This window comes from Emydura macquarii, unplaced genomic scaffold, assembly GCF_026122565.2.
Source record: "Emydura macquarii macquarii isolate MOO-44397 ecotype Brisbane River unplaced genomic scaffold, CSIRO-AGI_Emac_v2 contig_691, whole genome shotgun sequence".
NCBI classification, from domain to species: domain Eukaryota; kingdom Metazoa; phylum Chordata; order Testudines; family Chelidae; genus Emydura; species Emydura macquarii.
Genome location: NW_027130828.1, coordinates 13,790,307 through 13,814,789, shown reverse-complemented (window position 1 = coordinate 13,814,789; position 24,483 = coordinate 13,790,307). Strand labels below are relative to the sequence as shown.

Below are 24,483 nucleotides of genomic sequence, written 5' to 3'. Positions count from 1 at the left end.
CACTGTTTTTGATGGATAAATATTTGGTTTGGGGGCAATTGATTTTTTAGAGGGAAAAAAACTGATTTTTTCTGTGGAAAGCAGACACTCCCTGCAACAAACTTTGATTTGACAAAATTAAACATCTGTGTGAAAAGTGCCTCCATGGAAAATTTCAGTTTTTCATTTAAACACTAAACAGCCAAACCCCGGAATATTTTGATTTGGCAATATTACCGCAGTGCCTAATGGGTGTTGTAGTTCAGTTTCCTCATGTCTCCTCTATGGGCCAGACTCTCCAGCTGATCCACATATCCCATGGTGCACCATGGCCTGGGACTCCCATGATACACCCTTCTCCCCTTCACCAAGAGCGGACACGGTGGTGCATCATGGGAAACAGTTTGACTAGGGAACCCACCCTAACCCATAGAGGGGAATGGGAGCGTGAAGTGCCCCAACACAACGCCCATGATGCAATGCAGTGGCATTTTCAAATAAAAATATTTCAATTTTTTGCCAAGAAAACATTGTTTTCATCAACATTTTCCATGGGGAAAAATAAACCGTTTCTGACTAGCTCTAAATAATAATTAATAATAATCAACAGTTCACGTGTCATTCAGCAGTGCCTAGAGGCCTAAGTCAGGGATCAGGACTTCACTATGTTATGCCCTGCACACACACATATCAGAAAAGATGTTTCCTGCCCCAAAGGGTTTACAATCTAAACACATGATGAGAGACAACACGTAGATACAACAAACAGACGGGGGAAGCACAAGGTAATGAGATGAACATGATTAACGTGATAAGCAGCGGTCACAGCACACCAGCTGCTTAGCCGCTGTCAAGTGTTCTGCAGGCAGCACAGTGCATGTGAGTTTTAAGGAAAGCTTTGAAGGAAGCTAAAGTAGTGGTTTTGTGGATTTTTACGGGGAGCTCCTCTGTATGAGGGGGAAGCGTGGGAGAATATGCAAAGGTGCGGGTGGGAAAGTGTGATTAATAGACAATAAAGTCTGTAGCTTGAGCCAAATTTATCCTTGATGCAACTCCACTGAACTCAGTGGAGCTGCGCCAGAGATAAATATGGTCTTTTGTGTCCATTTCAGACTGGACTGCTATCCCGAGCGGAACGTGGCACCTGGGCGCCCTGACTGCATCTTCTAGATGGCGGTTAGACACCCGACTCCTACTGAGTTCCAGTGGGATTTGGGAACTCCGTTATGGTCTTTAGAAAAACCCACACCTTGTTTTCACTTCCCATGCAGAAAGATCAAGGCCTTTGTCAGTCCCTGACTCCACAGTGACTAGTGGAATGTTTAACTGAGACAAAACTTTGAGCTAGGGTGTGGTTCCCTGGTCTTGTGCACATACTTGGGGCAGGTCTACACTATAAACTCACATCGGTATAACTACGACGCCCCGGGGTGTGAAAAATCCACATCCCTGAGTGACAGTAGTTATACCGGCCTAACTCCCGTCGCCATAGCAGCTGCCTCGCGCGGAGATGGATTAACTACGCCGACGGGGAAAGCTCTCCTATCCGTGTGATAGTGTCTTCACTGAAGCGCTCCAGCGGGGCAGTTGCACCAGCGTGTGACGTGTTGACCTGCCCTTGCCCCGCTCTCATCCAGGTAATGTGAATAAAGACGTCAGTGGAGCCACAGAAGCCTGCCTGGTGGCAGTGGAGGCACAACTGCTGAATACATATCCCCCGGTTTCAGGCAGACTTGTACCCGGCACAGCTCAGCCATGCCTCTGCTGCTGCTACCACGGCTACCCTGCTATTTGTACCCATGCAAACTCTGACTGAGACAGCACAAATATGTGTACAGAAGCAGGGGACTCACATCCCCAGCTTGTAGTGGAAATGTAGCCCTAGAGACCTGCTAGAAAGCAAAAAGCCTGGTTAAATCCCTAGCTGTTCAAGCTACTGGACAGTAACCAATGGTGCTAGAACGCTAGGATGCTAATGACTGATCCAAAAATGGAACCTACATTGACAGAGCTGAGGGGTAGGAACAAGGATCCCAGACACAGGGTGTAAGTAGGCTTCATGAAGCTAGCACCTAGACAGTAATGGGAGAACCCAAAGCTCTGGAGAGCTGTGTTCTGTTCCCAAAGCAGTTGTCATTTGCCCCTCTGAAGTGTTTGAATCTCACCACGGGGAGGATGAGGAAAATAAATAAATAAATGAAAACCCTCACAGCTTCATTCAGTGCACATCCTGGGAGACAAGCACCACTCCTGAGATGTGAATGAGGGTGGCAGGAAAGGGCCGAGAGAGCCCGCTGCTGGGAACCCGTTCTGTGTGCATGTGCCTGAGACTGGGAAAAGCACAACATCCCCATGGAAAGAGAGCCAGTGGAAGCAGCCCATAGATCAAGAGGGGTTAATAGACTTTTGCTGCATTATTAAGTCTTAATTTCTCGTTTATTAAGCGGATGCTATGTTCAAAGTTGTCCTCCCTTCAGGGCTTTCCCTGCAAATTAGCTCTCGGCTCTGTGAACTCCATCCCTGAGCGTGTATGCCCGAGATATGACCCTGCGCCAATCCCTTTGTCAGAACTAAACTGGAACAGGGCTGGCTCTCTAGCAGACTCTGGGGGGAACCAGCTGTTCTTCAACAGAAAGATATCAGAAATCCTTCTCTTATGGAAGGGTGTCTAAGCAGCAGCAATGCTGAACATGGGCTGGCCTGCTCCATCTCTCAGACTTCCTTAAGTCCCCAACAGCTGAGACGCAAAAAGGGGCTCTGGCATATTTCTCTTTTGTTCTTTAGCTGTTTCTATGTCAGGCTGAGATTTGAATTAATAAAAAGCACAGTTCTGTGGATAGCTACTTTTTTATGTGGTCCAAGGTCTTTAAAGAGTTAGGGAAACAGAGACTCCTAAGTGACGACCAGGCTCTGGATTAGCCTACAAACTCTGAGCGGAAAATGTCCTACTCCATGCACAATGCATGGTGTGTTGCAGCTATAAAGCTGCATCTTCTTCATCCCTGCGATTGTCGAGATGAATCCTTCATTCCTTTTGCCCTGTCTGCCCCAACCCCGCTGCCCTGGGCTGATTGAACACTCAGCACTCCTGTCCCACACCAGCTCTCGTTACAAGCCTCTGCATATTTAAAAATGTTGGGTTGTAAAAACAGGAGATGGAACAAGCCACTGTGAATAATTCACACATTCGCCCGGGTGAAATTAAAAATATATTTCACTGTTGAAAGTCTTTGTTATTTGGAATTTCCAAGGACATGGAAGAGAAAAAGTCTGCTGATGGGAAGAAAAAATAAAACCACAAATAAAACTCCATTAACCTCAGTGGTTTCTTCCTTCACTGTCTTGCAGTGTGTAAAATAGGATTCCAAGAAGACAATTCCTCAAGAGAAAGGAATTCTCTCTGAACCAAGTTCTTTTAGGCCCTGATTCAACACATCATCCCTATCCAGCAAATTACTTAAGCGTGTGCTTTGGTGTACTGGAACATGTAATGTGGTTGGGGTGGTGGAATTTGATTGAATGCATTAAACAAGCAGTTATGGACTACGGATTTTTTTAGGGCTGCATTCAGTAATAGCTAGGACCACATGACTTCAATGGACCTATGCCAGTTTACCCTACCTGATCTGGTGCCTAAGTTGCACATGAAAAACATGCATGCAGGGCTGCAGATCAATCTAATCTTATCTACGTATTGATCATTTACAGTATGTTTAAAGAGCTTTCTATGGCCCCCGAAGAAACAAGAGCCAGAAATTTCACTAAGGATTTCAACAGGGTTTTCAGGATTTCAGCTGGATTTTTACCAGCTCAACAGGAGTGTAGACAGATGGATTTTGTCAGGAATGAGGATTTGCAGTTGTGCCTGCCAGTCTCTGGGCAGCCGATGAGCACAGCAAAGCTGCCTGATGACATCCACCTACTGGCCAAGGAAGTCTGCGAGCTGCTTAAGCCCAACAGCAACAACTGATCTCTGGCTGCTCAACTCATAGGCCTACCACTGCCATTGCTACTGTGCCTGTCCTGCTCCTAGCTTCGCTCCAGCCCTGAAACTGTTTGTTCCTAGCCATGTTCCTATCCTGTCCAGTCCGCTGCAGCCCTGCTCCTCTGCTTGGTTCCTGCCCCTTGGCTCTGACTCCTGGTCCCTGACTCCAGCTCTGACCTTGGGCGCTGTTCCTAGCTCTGACCACTAGGAGTGACTGCCCACATACACACACCATATGTGCCGACATAGACACATGCACACACATCATATAAACACCAGTCTCATATCAAGTTTGTGTAAACACAGATCATAGAAACACTACAAACTTGCTGTTGTTAAACAAAGCACACCTGTACTCATGTCAAAACACCAACACACATTACACTGTCACACCAAGCACACGTATCACACCCACTGACACCCACACACACACTCTCTGTTTGATTAGCCATGGAGGCCACTCAGAGGTCGCCTGGGCTTCCGAGCAGATCTGCAGGACAGTCTGGGGCTCCAGGTGGGAAATGTGACAGCCATGGCTCGCCACCATACTAACCGGTCTACATCCTGCCCCAGACCTGAAGAAGAGCTCTGTGTAGCTCAAAAGCTTGCATCTTCCACTGGCAGAAGTTGGTCCAATAAAAGATAATACCTTACCCACTTTGTCTCTCTTACATCCAAAGTCACAGAGAGCAGGAAGAGCATGCTTCATCCCTTCTCCTCCCCTCTCACAGAGACCTGTGTAAGAAAATACCCCAGTTGCCACCTACCTCCCAGGGTGGCAGAGATGAGGATGTGTGTGCCGTACTTTTTGATGATGGTATCAATGAACTGTTGCGTGGTGGGTCTCCTGCCCAGCAGGCGGATGCTCCTCTGGAATTCAGGCATCAGGGGCACGGGATTGCGGAGCAGGTCCCTCCGCTCGATGGCTGTGTTCCTCACCTTCCAACGGGCAAACTCCCTATGCGACAACACGGGAACACAACACAGGTGAGGCTCTCAGTCTGGACAGGAGGGGAGAACCACTGAGGAAGGGGAAGATGAGGTCAAAGGGGAAAATACTGTAGGACATCCCCACATGGATACACAGGTGAGGTTCCGAGGCTAGACCTAAGGAGAGGGAGGAAGAAGAGGAGAAGCAAGAAATTACTGCACAATACCAACACCTTAAGGAGCAAGGTCTGAGCTGGTGATGGGGTAACCTCAACAAGTTCAGAGGTAAATTTCAGATGAGTTCCCAAAACTATGGCTGCCCCTGTGCAGGGGGCGGAGTATCCCACATCTGCTTACTGCAGGATTTCTATACCTTCCTCTAAAGCAGCTGGTTTTGGCCACTGTTAGAGACAGGACACTGCCGCAGACAGACCTTGGGTCTGATCCAGTATAGCAACTCCTATGTCCATGGGTTTCCATGGTATCTAAACTTTTTGGCTGTGCAAATCCCAGCTAAAATGTTGAAGAGCACAAGTTTTCTAATGATGTCCTGATCTTCCAAATCCTGGAGTGCAGGGGAATGTGAATCTTAAAAAACAGCATAGACAGAAAAAAAACAGCTCAGCACCTGCTCTCTGAAAATCAGGCCCCTTTAGGGACGTCAAGTTGGGTAGCCAAGAACTGAGAAACATGACATTACTAACCTCTTTTGCAAAATGTTAGCCAAGGCCTAAGAAGAAAACCAATACTTGTAACGCTTCTGCAATACACACAGCAGTATCTTAAACAATATATTGCCATATCCAGTTCAGCCACAGAGCTCTGTTCCTTTTCATTCATTTATTCCAGTAAACCAGATAAAACATTAGTTTAAACAATAGGAATAACAATACATGGCACTTTCTATCCATCTGTGTCAAGAAGCATTGGAGTCCCAGTGGACAGGTGGAGAAACTGACATGCAGAGAGATGATTTAGGGCACTCAGTTAAGCCATGATCAGAACCTGGGTTTCTTGTTTCCCCGTAGGGTTCTCTATTCATACAGGGCCTTGCTGCCTTTTAGATTATTTTAATGAATGTAATTGTGCATGTATTTATTTTGACTGGGTCCCACCACCACTCACCAGGGTGACTTATAGCAATAACATCAGCAACTTACCAGCCTTTAACATAAAATGCAAATTCCAGAGCTAACTCCCACTTGTTAACTCCCAGACTTTCAAAAACCTAACCAAAAAAATCCATTGACATTGTACCCTACAGCTCAGTACACTCAGGCTGTGGGAAGAGCAGATTCCAGAAACATGGACTTTTCACCAAAAATACTCTGCCACCAGTCTTGAAGAGTTTCCCCCAGCAACCAGGAATAAGAAAAACCCAATGGGTAGATTACACATGTGATGGGACACAGAGGGAGTCAGATTCTTGGTTCCAAGGCTGTTTACAGATCACATCAAGCACCTTGAAATGAATAGGTGTCCATTGCATGGAGCACAAAGTATGGATGTCATGTGCTCATACTGCATAGAGTACAAGCCTCCTGGCCTCATGGAGCTGACAATGGCATGTTGGTGTGATGTACTGTGAATGTGGGGCCTGATCTGACCCCATTGACATCAGTGGGTTTTGGATCAAGCCCATGGATCCTGCAATAGAGGCGAATGAATATGGCAAATGGATTCCCCTATGATCCCACAGAAAGAGAGGCCCCCCGGGGTGATTGGTTGTTAATGTGGTGACCCCCAAAACTGGATGGGCATGTAGACTGAAACCAGTTCTGGTCAAAGGAGAAGTGGGTCCCTCTAGGTCAGTGATGTTACCACTGGGTGTGGAGGTGCTAATGGACAGTCCAGGGGAAAGATGTGATTAAGGTTTTACAGTAAATAGCGATCGCTATATTCCCATCATAAAGTTCCCAACCAGCAGAAAGGACAGAAATGCCATCTCTGCACGCTCCCCAAAGAGACAATCACTAATTCCCGGAAAACTCAAGTGCACTTCTGCTCTCCAATTACAGCCTCTCATATTTATTCTTACCAGTAAAGACAGGCGTGGTTTGATCAGCAGAATAAACCACTAGCCCTCCAGGATATGTCTAGACTGCAGCTGGGAGGTGTGAATCCCAGCACGGCTAGACATGCTTGCACCAGCTCAGACCCAGCTAGCATGCTAAAAATAGCAGCATGACCACAGTGGCCCTGGTGACTCAGGCAAACCACCCATGTCCAAGCTTGGGCAGCTAGTGCTAACCGCTGCCAGTGCCCCCATGTCCACACTGCTGCTAGGTTCAGCTGAGCTAGTGCAAGTCCGTCTACCTGTGCTGGGAACTACACCTCCCAGCTGCAGTTCACCAGTGTCAACTGCAGCTGCGGAGAGGACCTTGGGATGCCTCCTTCTCCTAGATTGGGAAGAGAAGGTCGCTTTCAGGCTCATTTCCTACATATGTCCCACCATAGGCTTTAATACTGAAGGCAACATTATTTTGCTGCTACCTTTGGATTTGCATTAGAAGTGTGAGATCTTTCTGTCTTATCAGATCTTCTTTGCGGTGATATGATGTCTGCCTTGAGAATTATGGATGGGAAAGGCTCAGCCAGTAGATATGCAAACTTCATACCATTATCTACATCCCTGACTCTAACTGCAAGAAGTAAGAGGCTGTGTCATAGGTTTGGGTGAAAGGAGTGACAGAGTAAAGCTGGAGGCAAGGGGAAATAACCGCCCGGTGTGCTGTGGGAAGAGGAACAGCCCTGCATCTTACTAGAGCCGTGTGGAGGGAATAGGAAGTCTGTTTTGCTGAGGGCTTCAGACTTTCTGAATTTGGTTTTGTTCTGATTTGGAAGAAAACCCAGGCATTCTGAAATCCTCCATGAAACAGACTCCGGAAAGGTTTCTTTAGACAAATCAAAACATTTTGATCGTTTCAATGTGAAATTCCACCCAGCGGGCTGGGTCCAGGAACCAGGACTGTCAGAGCCAGTGATCCCAGTGCTTCCAAGATCTTGGTTCATCCTCAGTCCTCCAGGCAGGTAGGTTTCCAGCAAAAACCTGCCTGTGTTCTATTGGGCCTTCAGCAAAATGGAGCCAGCGCCACAAAGCATTTCAATTTTAACGAATCTGCATTCTCTGAAAAAAACAGAAAAAACACCCCCAAACATTCCATTTGAGACTTTCCAGCCAGCTCGGACTCCTGCTTTGGACTGTGAATCTCACACGCATGCTGAAGCCAGACTCCTGTGGAGGGCATGGAAGATTTTATCAATCCCTCTCAAGACCTCCTTACTTTCCCCTCCAGGCTTGTTCCTTTGCCTCTGCCACTAACAAGTCATCCGCTCCAGAGCAAATGCTATGGAACCGAAGCCTGACAATGTTTGATTGGACCCAGGCAGGAGCTCACTCTCTACTCCCACAGGTCATATTAAAGCGGTGTTTAGATTCTGTACATAGGGGGCAGACTGGTTAGTGGGATCATAGAAGATGTGTCCATTTCACTGATCTCGCAAGTGACGAAAAAATGTTTCAACAGCAAGGGGACCCATTCTCTTGACAGAGAAGGCACTGTGAGAACCCGTGTTCTGATCAGAAATCTCAGTCCCAATATAGGAGAGTTGGCCCTTATTGATCATTTAGCATTCTGGTCCTCCTCGAAGTTCTCAGATTCCAAAATATCACACTGCAGGTGAAAGCCAGGATTCTATTTTCTTCCCCAAATAGCTCTATTCATGATTTTCCAATGCCGATGAGTAAAGCGGAGCAAATCGTTTACAATAAATAATTTAGGCAATTTAGAAGTTTATCTTCTGCTGATGGGATATCCATGACTCGTTTGCAATTTCTTCTGATTTATGCTTTATTTGAATTTACTTTACATTTCTCAAATTTTCTTTCATTTTATCTGAGCATTCGTTATTCATTAATCAAGTTATGTTGCTTCGTTGTGATTGGTAAGTTAAGTCACATGCTCTTGTTTAGCTTCCCTGATTAGTGAGCACAAACACATATTCAAATTTAAAATTTGATTACCTCAGTACCCTGGCACATGGCTTCATAATTTCCTTTCAGTGAACATTTGTGCCAAAAAAACAAACAAACCCCACACCAAAATTTAAGCTTCTGCGGAGTAGTGTTTCCCCCCCCCCCCCCCCCCCCCCCCATTATATACAATCAGTCTGAGAAACTCATTGCTACAATAGTTGATAGGGTTCAGAAAAACGTTGATATGGACAATGAGACATTTATATGGATAATGAGATCATCCAGAGTTATCATATGCATACTACAAAAATAAACACAAGTTTTGTGAGGTAAATAATCTTGAGTTGTGAAAATAACAGATTTTTTCTGGTTCGCTGGCAATTCTGAAAATAATAATAATAATAATAACAATAATAGTAGTAGTTTTGGTTGGAAACCAAAAACAAAATGTATTGACATTTTTGACAAACTGAAAAGTAGTTACAAATTATTTGGGGTTAAATGAAATATTTCATTTTGATTGTTCACTATTTTAAAACATTTGTAATTGTCTTTGAATAAAATTCAAGGAAAGTCTGATACACAAAGTGTTTTTGAACGGAAAAGTCAAAATGTCTGATTTGAAAAACATTACAAGAAAATGTTTGATTTTTTTTCTCCAGATTTTATTTTAAGGGTTTTTTGGGTGGGTTTTTTTTTTTTTTTTTTTTTTTGACTGAAACAAATCAGCAAAATTGACACAAATTTGCAAAACGTAATTCGCAAAATATTTTAGTGTCAGCGAATCCGCATTTTTCACCAAAAAAATTTCAGCTGTCAAATTTTGCTCAGCCCTAACATAGTCCCTCCCACTTCAGGGCATGAGCCAACCTGTGACTCTGATTGTTAGGAAGAATCTTCTCTAGAAGCAGGTTATCTCATAACTGCCCACAGCATGGAGTCTTGCATCCTCCTCTGAGAAAGCAGGTACTGGCTACTACTGATGACAGGATACTGCACTAGGTGGAGGTTGAGTCTGATCCAGTATGGCAATGCCTATGTTTGTTTCCTGTAATTGTGGGAAACAATGACATAAAGGGGCACAAGGACCGCCAGAATGAGTGCATTAAAAATTCAGGCAAATGTTCATTTTGTGATAATAATAAGATTCAGCTCTTGCATCTCAAAGCACTTTATAAAGATCATAAATCTCATGATCCTCATTTTCCAAATGGGGAAACTGAGGTGCAGAGAAGTGAAGGGATTCGCTCAGGTCACGCAGCAAGTCAGCGACAGAACTAGGATTAGAACCAAATCTGCTGACTCCAAGGCTACTTCCCTTCCAACACACCACACCTGTGTTGGCAGGGATCGTTTGAGGACCATGAGAGGAGAGTGAACCTTTAATACATGAGGAGGAAGAGTCTGAGGGTAAGGGGAGGGCAGGAGGATAAGGAGAAACCATGCCCTAGTATCAGACTAGGGCTTGATTTACACTTAAAAGTTAGGTTGACATAGTTCTTTTCTAAAACACACACACCTGTCCAACAGCCAAGCTGACCTTCCCCTCCGCCCCCACACTCAGTGTAGACACAGCTATGGCAATGAAGAATGCTTCCATAGACATACCTAACTTCATTCTGGGAGGTGTTGTTCCTACACTGATGGGAAAAAAAAACTTCTGTCGGTATAGGCTGTGTCTACACTACTGAGTTATGTCGGCACAGCTACACCAGTATAGGTTCCATAATCTAGACACACCCTAGGAGAAAGGGGATTGGAAGTTGTTTTCTTTCTAAACATGGCCCATCATAACGGGCCCATGATGGCCCATGATACCGTTTAGTGTGGATAGGAAGAGCGCCTGCCAGATCAGAGGGAGGGGAATTTGTGCTTTACTGCCTGATGAAAGGATTGCTGAGAAGTTTGCACTTTAATGGCTAGAAGGGGTAGGAAGAGTCTAGAAACTAATTCCTGATGGGAGAAAGAGAACGAAGAGATAGTAGGGAGGGACAGTCTACATACTGCTGCTTAGGGGGCAGACACTCATACATTAGGCCTTCCTCCCTGTCCCAGTAACTGGATGGATGGATGGACGGATGGATGGATAGATAGAAGATGTGTGTGAAAGGCATCACCTCTTTTGAGATAGCACTAACGAGTGAGCAATCGAGATTGTGTGTCAGAGAGATGGAGGGAGTCACTGGGGATGTCTGGATGCTCGTTAGAGGTACATTCCCTCAAGGGAAAAACAAAAGGGAAAAATGCTGAGGAGGGGGGCAGAGTTGAAAGCATAGAACAGGGGCATCACTCAGAGCTCCCACTGAGTCTCTACAGATAGGAGAATCGAAGGGCACGTACATCTATATCTGGGGAGAGGAGTCTGAAAAGGAGAGGCCGTCAGAGCAAATTAAATTCTTCATCTTCAAACCGCCAAGGCGACCAAAGGACATAAGTGGAGAAACAAGTTCAGTACAGACCTCGGGGGCCGTCGTTTGAAACCAAAGAGAAATTAAATGCAGCAACCAAGGAGCGGGACTGAATATGTTAAAGAAACAGAGCAGGAAGGTTCTGAATGAAGCCCAGAAGTGCCACGTTAACTAGGCCACTTCCCCACCGTGCTCTTCTCCTCACAGTGGGTATTACTGCCAAAGGGCCCTGCAGTACAGCAAGGGAATCCCATTCACATCATATGCTCCAGCAACTTGGCCCTCCCACATGGGCTAAGGGCAGAGTGTCTCCTTTCGGAGCTGTCACAGTAGCTAGGTTTAACTCACCACCTCCTTTCTGGCTGGCTTCCAAAGCCCCCTCCCCTGTTAAAGCCCAGTTCAACAGCTACCAGCTACTGCGTGGTGCTCACAGCTGACGAGCTGTCAACCAATTCCCCTTCCACGCACACCCAAACCCCAGCACTTGCAATTACCAGCCTGCCTCCTTTGCCCCCCAACACCTCAACTTTGCTGCTGTCATTTACTGGGTGACGTCAGTATGATCAGGGGAATGAGACAAATGACCTGCTCCAAAGATCTTGCTGCCTAAGGGCCAGATTGTGTAGTTCTATGTGTATACGCAAGAGACCTCTATGTCGGTACCTGTCTGGCCCCCATCACCATAGTATCCAAGCCGCTCAGAAGCATCAATGCATGTATCCTCATCACAACCCTGTGATGTAGGAGTATTATTAGCCCCATAGGACAGATGGGGAACTGAGGCACAAAGAGACTCATTGACTTGCCCAAGATTATTCACATAGTCTGTGGCACAGCCAGGAATACAACCCAAGGTCTCCTGGGTCCCAGTCAACAAGGCCACCCTTTCTCTCCCCAGCCTCATGCCCCTGATCTGGGGGTGGATACAACCATAGTCCTCCTGGTTCCTTGAGTGCAAGACTCCGTGAGATTGCTGCAGGCACTAGATACCCCCAAAGGATGTGGTGAGGGGCAGGATAACAGCAAGACCATGGAACCACCCATTGAACTGGCCTAGCACAGACTAAAAGGTCACACTGCCCCCTTTCAAAGGGTGGCAGAGATGCTTTTCCAGCTACCGCTCCCCCAGATTCCCAGGATGAGTCCAGGCTGAGCAGTTCACCTAGGGATTTTCTCTGTAGCATGGCCTCCCCTCTGTCCATGCCAGTGTTCTGCTGTTTAAGGCAGAGATGTTCACAGGGGCAGAAGGGAATTACATTTCCGTAGGAGTTGCTCTAAGACTTCGCGGGGTCCTAGAGCCCAGAGTCCAACCTGAGCCCAGATGTCTGCACTGCAATTAAACAGCCCCACAGCCCTAGCCGGATTCAGCTGGCATGGGCCAGCTGTGGGTTTTTAATTGCAGTGTAGACACACCCTTTGTCTTCTTTGAGCATTCCAGCCCATAGCCTCAGCCTGGACCTGTATTAGATAGCCAATACAGCTCAGATTAGCACACCAAAAAAAAAAAAAAAAAGTCTCATTTCAGAGCAACTTTTAACAAGAAAAATAGTGCAAGCTGAAAGTGATCAGGCGTGGTAGACAGAGTTCACGTGCCAGCTAGAGAGACAGACAGATACATGACAGCTAAGTAGCGAGATTGACGTTAAAGCTACTGATCAGGACAGTAAACCGCAGTTTGTTATTGTAGGGATGTTCCGCAGGGCAAGGCTGCATGCAGTGTGCTGCCTGTGAGGGTTGGCTGCTACCACAGAATCATAAGTCTTTGAAGTAACACCCTCCCACACCACTAAATTATCTAGTCCATCCCTTATCAGTCCTGGCAAAGAGGATTGCCCCCATCAGTGATGTGTTGTCTAGTCTAGTCTTAAGTGTTTCAAGCAACAAGTCCTCCTATTTCCCTGTGCGATTCTTTCACAGTCTCTTGGGTTTCACTGTTACGAAGCTTTTTTTTTGTTTTTCTCTCACTGATATTTTGCTGAAGAACAGCATTTGTTTTGATGTGGGGGGGATGCCAAGATTGACATGGATTTTGCAAACAACAATGAGAAACAAATTACTTCAAAGTTGGATGGGTTTTATGTGACCTTGTGAGTATCTTGGTAAGTGGATTGTTCCAGCACTAAATTAAAAAACAATCAAACAAGCATGACTCTGTGTCTAGTGCTGTCTGTTTGGACAGAGAGTGGGCCTCGCTCCGTTTATGGGTGAGACCTAATTATTGGGTGCTGGAGAGATCAATTAAAAAAAAAGAAGAAGAAAGTGGAATACATTTGTTTATTATTGAGCCAAAGCCTGCGGAGGCTAGCAAGGATGATATAGTGGATAGGGCATTGGGATGGGAAGTAGAGGACAAGGGTTTGGTTCCTGGCTCAGATTTCTTGTGTGACCTTCACTAGTGTAATCATGTAATCTACTCTGTGCTTCAGTTTCTCATCAGTAAAATGGGGATCATTTTCCCTACTTCACAGGGGTAAAATTAATTGATGACAGTGAGGCTTAGAGCTGTATAAATACTTAGATAGAATGTGGGTTCCAGATGCTGAAGTCTTCAAGGATGTTGAACCTGGCTCCAATTGGAGATAATGGCAAAACTCTCAGAATAGAGAACCGTATGTTTCCAAAGGAGCTACTGATTTTGTGAGTCTCAATTTTGGGGGTGCCCAATTTGAGATTCCTTTGATAGGCCTGACTGCAAAAAGTGCTGAACACCACAGCTCCAACTGGAGTCAAGGGGGGGGGGGGGGCAACACCTCTGAAAATCAGGGTCATGCAATGTCTTAAACCGGGCACCCAAACATTGTGAGCCAGTGAGAATTAGAAGCCACTTTTGGAAATCGGACTGCACAGCTTTAAAAGTTAGTTAAAATGTGTTGTAACTTTGCCGACTCCTCATTTTTGTTGGGAAGAAAACAGGAATAGCAGAAGATGCTAGGTCGCACGACGGAAAATGTTTCAATCTGCTGGAGCACATTTTGTGTCGCTTTCAAGGAGGCCAGATCCTCAGGTGGTGTAAACTGCCAAAAGCTTCACTGACAGCAGCAGAGATACACTGATTTACACCATGTAGATCTGGCAAATTTAGCTGGAATCCATTCCCTCTCCCACAGGGACCTGGTCATAGCAAAGGGATCTGGTCTTGTGGGCTATTTTAACCTTGACAATGTGTCCCAGTGTTTATATGTGATGTTTTTTGTGCACCTTTGATCCCCAGCTGCATATAAGGTGGGTCCTAGATTTACCCTTTCTAACTCCAAACTTCACTGTAGCTATGTCCACACAGGGCAATTTTTGCAAAGAGTTCCCATCACTGCTAACACCTCTTCAGCAGTTTGCATCATCGTTCTGGAGTGAAAAACTCTGTCTTGAGCCGGAGGTTCCCATGTGCCCAGGCCAGCCCCCTAACCACCTGGCTGCACACACCTATGGGAATAGAAAAGCTCAGGTTTTCATTTTAAAAAATGGGCCTTTTGACACAATTCCATTTTGGGGAAAACGTTTGGAACAAAACCCAAATTTCAAAACCTCAAAAAGAGTTGCCGTGAAATGGAATTCTCAACCCCCATTCAGCACTAGTCAAAACCAGCCAGCGCTTCCCCTTTGCAAGACGCAAGAAGCTCTCTTTAAAAATAAAGCCAAGCCGCTAGCCCCTGCCTCTGCTACCCTCCCTCCCCTCTCGTACCCCTAATTGTGCCTCCGAAGGCGCATCTGCCAAAGCCATCTGGGCATACCCAGCCCCCCGGCTTGGCGGCAGCATCTTTGTCGTGACTGTGCTCCTGCTCCCTGCCCACACCACCTCCTCACCTTCCGAGTTAGTCACAGGTGACACAGAGACTGGCATATGCACAAGGACAGCTTTGTACGTGGCTTTGATGTTAAAAGGGGCCATCTGCCGCAACCAGCTGGAGTCAGGGAGTTGTGATGGGCAGTGGAAGCGACTGCCTGACTGAGCCCTGCCGTGGAACAGCCCTCAGGAGCAGGACAAGCTCCACGAGGTTCTCCTCATGTGTGGGTAGGTGAGAAGGGCAGGGTTGGGACGTAACAGGTGGCTTCTCCCACAGGACAAAGGGATAGCAGGAAGCCAGTTTCTATACCTCCACAAGCTCTAGAGTTCAGTACTCTCTGTGGTTCCCAGGCCGTGCAGCTGCACTGGAGAGACTCCAACAAGGCTTCCTTTGCAAATAGCTGCTGGTGGAGCCCAGCAAGCAACAAGATTCTACAACACAGAGGGAAGCTAGAGGGTAGTTAATGCTGGCTCTGGATTCCCCATGGGTCTGATGCATGTTTTCCCCAGCTCTCCCACTCCTCACCTGCAGACTCATTTACTCTGCAGGGTTTATCGCAGAGGACAGGTCAATGGAGGCAAATGACCAACCTTAACCACTTCAGTGAGCAAAGGACGGAGTCTGCACATGGAATTCAGAGAGACAATTAGGCCCAACGTTACTTGCTGTTGTCAATGGGGAGACATATTGGGCTGGAGCTGGGCTCTGCAGAATACTTACAATACAATTCCAGCCACTCACAATCAGTGATGTCACGCGTTTTCAGAAAACTGGTCCTAAAAGTCTGTGAAATTTTAGATTTTCCATAAAAATGAGGAGTTTTTTGTTTGGAAAGAAATGGCCCAATCTCACTCCAAACACAGCCCTCTCTTTAGCAAAGAAAACGTGACATTCCTCCAATTTATCCATCCCAAATTACATTTCAGCAAAGATCGTTTTTCCTTCAGAACCATGACATTTCAAAAGGTTGAATGTTTTGATGAATAGGAGGGAAAAAATGAAAGAAAGAAAAAAAAAGCCATTTCATAAATATTTCCAGTAAGGAAACATTGCACAGGACAAAACTGCAATTGTGTTTCTTTCTCAAAATTTCTTAGGGAAAAAAATAAACTCTCTATTGTGGCTGTCTCCATTTTTGTATTTCCAGCATAACGCTCCTTAAAGAGGCCTGATTTCCAAGAGTAGGTGCTCAGAACTTGCTGAAAAATCAAGCCACTGCAAATCAATTTACAAAGGCTCATGAAGGCTATTTGATGGGGAAACTGAGGTACAGAGAGATGAAACTATTTGCCCTAGGTAACACAGACATGGTAGAGCCAGGAATAGAATCCACCCACATCTCTTTATAACCAGCTCATTTCCCTATTCATCAAGCCACACAACTTTCTGTAGTTTGCCTACTGATCTCAGTCAAATGATGAGGCAGCTGACGGTGGATGGAGGCAGATGACAGCTGTAATGAGGACCCTTTAAGACCAGCATTCCGTGGTAACTCAAGAATCCCAGTATGTGTGGGATGATAAGGCAGCGGTCCACGCTCCAGAAAAGTGTGAAGCAGAGTCTGCTGGAGTTCTGTCAATGGGAAGGTTTTAGACTTGTTTTTCTGTGCGTGCGAGGAAGAGGTGATGCACATGCACTCCAGCATTTAGTTGCCACAAGGAAATGCAACCCCAAACACTGGGAAATCAGTCTAACTAAATGCAAAACACTTCCTTTGGGGAATGCTGTATTGACTCCATCCTGTCCTTGAGTGCAGGGAAGGGAGGGGGAGTATTTCATAAGGTTTGGGTATGGGACAGAGCTGCTCACAGCTGATGGAATATGAATTTACAGTCCCCTGTATTTGTGTCTCTTCATCTTTATATATGTATTTTTATGACTAGATTATTATAATAATGATATTTTAAGCATCCTAAGTGCCCTTCATCTGAGGATCAGAAAGCACTTGATTAACCAGCTGAGTCTCATGACATCCTTGTGATGGCAGAGAGATATTATTATATTCATTTTGCAGGTGGAGAAAGTGAGGCACAAAGTGGTTAAAGGCAAGGTTCTCACTGCTCCTTGCATTGGGATGGCAGCGCATGCAAAATGCAAGCTCACAGACTGCACAAAGCCCCACAGACACCTATTTACAGGAATCAATTTGGTCATTTCATCTGTAAAGAAAAAAAAATCACTCACATACTGAGGGCTTGGAGCAAAATCCAGTCCCCAGTGAACTCAGGGGGGGGGGAGGGCAGGATTTCACCACAGATGTGCAAATGCAGAGACTGAAAGGACAGCAGGATCACAGGCAGTATGTGAAGTGATCCCATAGTGACAGGACATACAAGCCCTGTGCAGAGGTTTTCAAGGGCAGAGTGAGTCTTCTGCTTTGGAGACAGAAACCAGCACAGTTACCTACCCTGATTGCTGGGCTTTGCATGTGTGAGCAATTAATTAATCAGTCATGCACACAGCCTCACCCAGTATGTTATAAAAGGATGTGCAGCAGCAGCAGCAGCAGCGGGCTGGGGGTTGTGATGGCTAATGAGAAGGGGGTAGGACACACACACACACACACACACACACACACACACACACACACACACACTCTCTCTCTCTCTCTCTCTCTCTCTCTGCTGGCCCCATGAAGCGACCCACATTTCAGATGGCTGGCCTGACCCACCCCACCTCATGCTTTTGCTTCGGCTGAAGAAATCCTTGCTGTGCTTGGTTTGGGTCTTTACGGAGGCAGGGCAATGTTTTTCCTCAACACTTGTGCAGGATCCTTCCTTGCTGGTAGTGGGGCTTCAGAAGTGTAGCCTTTCGGCGTGGATATTGCATCAGCGCAAAGGCCAAAAGCGTTGCTCATCTCTTTGCTGAGGAGAGTGCAGTCACTGATTACTAACGGCTCACGAGGGGCGAGTGGCAACCCCAAGGAGGGCAGAGCAGAGCAGAGACCGTTCTGCTTCTGCCTCCCTCTGCCCATATGCCAACCCACAAAGCTGGCAGGCTACACAGAGAAGTATTCTGCTGCTTGCATGGCTCAATTCCTAACCCCATGTGTTCAAAAACCATGAGTCAGGCCCCCAAAATCAGATGATCTGACAAAAATATATAACACATGGGGGGGGGGTTATTTCCCTTCTGTGTTTTGAGCTTTTTAGGGTTCATGTTTTCAGGCTTTTCTCTGCAACCAGGAGGGGCGGGTTTTTATTATTATTATAATGAAAGCTGGGAAGCATGAACACCTGACTCCAGGTGATGGGGCTTAAAAACAAAAACAAGCAAACACAACACTCCCAATAACAGATAGACCTCCCTGCCTCCGCTCCTCACAACCAAATCCCTACCAGGTCAAACCCCGGGGGTATCTGCCCTTCTCTGTGACGCAAACCCCCAGAATCCAGTCCTGAGAGTGCGTTTCTGCCCAAGTTGCAGATGATGCCAAAATGCCCATTGACTTTCAATTGGAGCAGCATCAGGTGCTCTGTCTTTCTCCTCTCTCCATCTGTCTGTCTGTCTTCTTTCCCATGAATACCAGTACTTGAAGGAACAGGTGGTGGCTGTATTTAGAGCCTCAATCTTCCTAGGCACTGAACCATTCCGAGTTGCACACTCATCAGTGGGGCTGAGTTTCTTTGACTGATGCTTTTCTGATTTTGTTTGACATTTTATCCTGGCTGCGTTTAAAACTTACTATAGAATCATTGTCCTGTCCATGGATCATAGCAGTGACTCACTCCAGGAGCAGTGCTAAAGGCGAGGGCAAGAACACACCACAGGGCATGCAAGGTGCTCAGGGACTTTTAGAGGTGGTGTGATACTCTCTCCAATAGGGGCCGGCTTGTGACACTATCACAGAGAGGTTCTGAGCAGATATTGGGTATGGTTAACACGTAGTAGTTATCCATATCATCTTGGTGGTTTCCACATGTCAGCAATGAATTTCTCCTCACCCTTCTTACTAGTAGATTAACAGATTTTAGGGACAGAAGACTGTCCGATCCCTGCAATCTACTTGGAACTTCTGCATAACCACAGGGTATGTCTACACGCACGGAGGCACTCTCGGCGCTGCCGGATCGATTCTCCGGGATCGATTGAGCAGCACTGGAGACCCACTTAATCGATCCGGAAATCGATGGCGTTAATCCACCCCTGCCAAGAAGGGTAAAGCTGCTTCGATGGGAGGGCGTTTCCCATCGGCGCAGCGTAGTGGGGACGCCACGCTGAGTAGAGGTTAGGAAGTCGACGGGCGATACGCAAGCTACTCTACTCACATTACCTGCCTCCAAGAGCTTCTGATCTACGTCCCCGATTTGCCAAGTCAGGTCACATGGGCGGACTGCGACTCTTACATGGAGTCACGCTGGAGCCAATGGGCCTCCATGCAGGCGCCACAGTCCCCTGCACTCTTGTCATTCGCAGGATAGGGGCCTAAGAACACAAGCAGCCTAGCATCCCACTTGAGAGAGGAGAGAGATATAGCCAGAACGTGCAGGATATGTTACAATCAATATATCACCGTGTGCCTGATATCCCTTCTCCCTACCCTGACCAGTTTCTTATGGGCATCATGGTAGAACCAGATCCCGAGGAGAGATTTGGAGGAAAGGATAGTGATCTGAGGTGTTTTTTTAAAAAGGGAGGGGGGGGGGAGAGAGAGGATTCCCAGATTTCTTTTTAATTCCCTTTCCCTCCCCCCCAAAACATGAAAAGATGCCAGCCAGCCCTAGCAGAGACCTGACTAGCCCAAAAGGGAGAGTGTGCCATTCATGACGGGCGGTGGGGTAAAAGGCGTGGAGGTGATTATGGGTGAAGCAGACGTGGGTAGTCACGGCTAGCATGATCAGCTGTGAGACGCAGAGGCAGCTAATACTGTGAATAGTTTGCAGTTCCCATCCCTTCTGATTCCAGATGGACCAGAGTCTGAGCAAGACTTCAGTTGCCCTGTGAAAATGGCTGGGAGTGGGGATATGAGAGGGGGGCATCCTCTTCTGTTGGTTATTTTGTATACGTTGATACAAGCTATTCTCTTCTCTTCCCCTTTCATGCCACCCTCATCACCATCGTACCCCATCCCCTTCCAGCAGTGCACCGTGCAACATGGCTAACACCCTTCCCATGTGCTTCCATGTCTCCTCCTCCTTTCTCCTGGAGGACAACTGTGTGTGCGACGTAGTTTTCTGTTGAATGTTTCACACAAATATTTCCAGAACATTCTGTCTAGTGGAAAAGCCAAGTCAAGAGAGCAGAGAAAGCAACATCTAGTAAACTGCCAGACAAGAACCGATGAAGGGGCTGGATGGGTCAAGGACAAAGTATCTCTCTCCACAGCAAAGCTACTTCTAATGTCCAGGCCATATGCATTCCGGGAGGGCTCCGCAACGTCATGCTCCCCTTCTTCCTCTTTCACTAACCATGCTCAGATCTCTTTGCTCCTTTCCCGCATGTCTGCTCCTAACTAAATGCCAGCTTCCTCCCCCTTCATATGTTCTGGTGCGAGAAGCTTCACCTCAGCAGATCCGGCCATCTGGAATCGCCCTTGGTGTGTCTCTCCATCTCATTGATCCTCCATCTCGTCTCAATCTCAGATGAAGTCATACCTTTTTTTTTTTCTCCCTAGTGTTCCCTCTGCTATTATTTATGATTTATCTCTGTAACCATCCTATTTAGTGCTGCCGAGTGATCAGGGATGTGCTTTGTATGACAGACACCATGCCATACTACTTTATTTCCTATGGTATCTGTCAATCCAACCACACTCAACCCCACCCCATGTTACACAGAAGGCTTGTCCCCCACTCCTAGGGCACTAGATTCTTCCTTCACTACTTAGGTAGGCCAAGAGAACTCCAGAGAGGGCAGCCCCCATTGAAATGAGCCCCACACATTGCACGCAACTCCCTGAGGAAATTGCCAGTGAAAAGCCTTTATAGACTCCAGTCTGAAAGGAGAACAAGCCTTTAAGACCCAGCTAAGATGCCCTTCCCTGGCACCTGGGTTTTGCTGCTATGTTACTCTTACATGAACAAATCCCTCTTCCATGAGAGACCAAGGTGCTCAAACTGTGTCCAAGTGAGAGCTTTGCTAGCAACTTGCCGGGAAATCAATGGCGGCACCTAATTTCCATCACAGGGAACAAACTGGAGATATTCTCATCTTAACAGAGCTGTGGCCCATATAAATGACATATCTTGGCATGCAGTGTGGTGGGGCCAATGGATCAAAATGGAGTAGGAGTGCTGGAACACAGAGACTTTGTGGAGCTTGATAATGGGGGCAGGCCCTATCGTAGAGTTCCATTTTGTCTGTGGTCCACCACTTTGGCCACTCCTCGCCCAGAAGTTATTGCTTCTACTAACGTGAAAGTACCAACAGAGAGAGAAACTGATGAAATCAGCTATACACCAACCTTTTGGACCTGAACTGAGACTCATCCTCATAGTATAATGTTCAGTGAGGATTCAGATATACTAGAAAGTCCATTAAATTGGAACTTGTCTGGGCCATGTTGGAAAGATTTCCACTGGCCCTTTCCCAGTTCTGGTAAACCAGGAATCTTCAGGAAACTGTCAAACTACTCCCAGAAGTAAGACGCTTGGAGTCTCTTGACTCATATTTCTACATGCGTACTTCGGGATTTTCCACGAGGCAAACTCCATATTGCAGCTGGTCATGGGCAGGCTTCTGCCTACACAGTAAATAAATTCTGGTGCAATGCTCTGTTTCTCTATGGAAACCGTACCCTGCATTTCTCTCCATGGGGTTTTTCTCATTTCAGGCTTCATAATAAATTAACGAGAAGATGTTTTCTTTACACCAACCATAGGACAGACTCATTTCTGTACTCGATTAATCTTTAGTGATCTATATTAAATATTTATCTGACGAAACGAGCCCTGTATTGCAGCAACATTTTCTATTATGAGACTTTATCACATCAAAAGATATTTTTCCACTGCTGACTCCCTCATATATATTAAGCCAGAATTTCCGATGGAATGACACATTTTTTTCTCCCAATGACCTTTTCTCTTAGTAACAAGCGGCTGATATGTTGGAATGTACAGGGTTATAAACACTTTTTATTGAGTAGGAGGAAGCTGGGTAATTCAGCATCAGCTTTCCTAATAAAAACCCGAGGAAGAGGCTGTGATATTTGCCACCAGTAAAGGCATGCAAGGCGGTGCAATCTTCTGGGACTGATGGACACAAATGACAACGGAAGTCTGAAGGAGTATGAGCCTGGTGCTGTCTCTCTGCTGATGGACCTTTCAAATGACACCAGCTTACAGGATTTTGCTGTCACGGGAGATAGAAGGAAAGGGATCTAGAAAGGGACTGAGCATCAGGACTCCTGCATTCTCTTCCTAACACTGAGAAGAGAGTGTAATCTAGCAGTCAAAACAGGGGACTGTGAGTCAAGCTTCCCAGGTTCTCTCTCTGGCTCTGGGAGATGAGTGTGATTGAGTAGGTGATGGGGACCCATGACACCTGGGTTCTCTTCTTGGCTCTGCAAGGAGAGTGTGGCTCAGTAGTTAGATCAGGAAACTGGAAATAAGGATTCCTCTGTCCTTTTCTGGATCTGACACTAAATTTCTGTGTAACCATGGGCAAGTCACCTGACCTCTCTCTACCTAAGTTAAATCTTGTGTAAAATAGGGATAATAATGATAATTATTATTATTTATTTGTATTGTGGTAACACCTCGGGGGGATCAACTCATGGATCAGAACCCCATTGTGCCAGGCACTATCCAAACACAGAATAAAAAGACAATGCCAGCCTCAAAGAGTTTATATCCTAACACTTCCCTGCTTCACAGGGAGGTTGTGAGTTAAGCTCGTTAATAATCAGCAGTGAAAAGCTTATTCTACAAATTTCAAAATAGTTGTGTATAAATTGTTTGAGGAATATATGCACATTATAAATGATTTACCTAGCTATACAACCAAACTGCTACTTTTTGACGAATATATCCATGAATAATAAATATGATGAATTTCATTATATTTTACTAGTAAATTATTCATTTAAAAAATCCTTCCCTCAGCTATCATTAGGAGTCTTAATTAACACTTGTTAGCTGCTTTGAGATCCTCAGATGAAAGATCCTTTAGATAGGCTTTGCTGAATTCTATTTTTTTTTTCTTTTTTTTTTTTTATAATTTCAATGGATAATATCAGTGTTTATTTTAAAGCAATTTTTTAATTTAAGTTTTCACAGTTGTGCTAAATTGTGAGTTTTAAGTTGTTTTGGGTTTTTTTTTTTCCCGTTTGTATTTATTTAAATTTTCACAGTAGTGGGGAAAAAGGCCAGACAATAATTACCAAATGTCAGTAGACATTGCAATTCAAAACGTTAGAATGTTATAATGGTTAAAACACAAACTGCCAGCATCATATGTCAAAATATGGAAAATAAACATCCTTAAATCAGGCTCTAATAAGTTCTCAAGCAGCATTTTTCGTACTTGGTCTACCTGTAAATTTTGATTATTATCGATGGAAATATATATATTTTGTCGGTTTGTGTATGTGTTGTGAAATTGACATTTACTGACATTTACCGACAAAAATCTAATCCTTCCAAGCCTAGCAATAGAAGTGATTGTTGTTATTCCTTTCTGGATGTGTATGTCACTGGTGATTTATTGATATTATTAGCAGTAAATATATATATTATAGTAGTGCCAAAGGGCCCCATTTGGGAGTGGGGCCCCATTGTTATGTCAGACACAGAAAAGAGACTGTCTCACGGCCTGAAGCTCTTACAATCTAAAGACTTCCCAGGATGTGGAATCAGGCCCTTCATATTTCTCTGAGTTGGGAGTTTTGCTAGGGCAGTAACACATCATGCACATACTGATGGAGTGGTGGGTGTCTTTTCTGAAAACAAAAGTGGAAGATCTATTTCCTAAGGGACAGATTTTCAAAGGTATTTAGGCATCTAAAAATGCAGATAGGTACTTAGTGAGATTTATAAGAACAGTTAAGTACCTAACTCCCAATGAAAGACATAAGATTTAGGCACTTCCGAAAAAGATTAATATTAAGAATGTTTTGTATTACCATAGCATCTAGGAGTCCTAGTCATGGACCAGGACCTCCCTGGCCTAGGTGCTATACAAACACGGAAGACAAGGGTATTCCCTATCCTAAAGAGCTGACAATCTAAATATAAAACAAGAGGCAACAGATGGATACAAACAGACAGAGGAATACAAGGAAACAATGAGACAATACAAACAAATCTTTCTAGGTGCCTATCTGCATCTTTAGGCTCTTAAATACCTTTAAAAATCTTGCCCTAAGTATATTTAAATGTAATTTGCTTCCTTTTGCTAGAAACCCATAGTATTTGTTGTTGTTCTGAAGAGTTTTTGTAGGGTTAGCGCTAACAAGAAGACAGTTTGCAGGGTTTAGGCAGG

At 45.4% G+C, this 24,483-nt stretch overlaps 1 protein-coding gene across 1 annotated transcript in view; it reads right to left on the bottom strand.

Annotated features, from left to right (window-relative positions):
- BRINP1 (BMP/retinoic acid inducible neural specific 1) overlaps positions 1-24,483 on the bottom strand; it is a 64,995-nt gene that overhangs the window by 23,987 nt on the left and 16,525 nt on the right. The window contains exon 2 of the mRNA XM_067541624.1: positions 4,732-4,922. Within this exon, the coding sequence (XP_067397725.1) occupies positions 4,732-4,922 (191 nt within the window). The remainder of the gene's footprint in view (positions 1-4,731; positions 4,923-24,483) is intronic.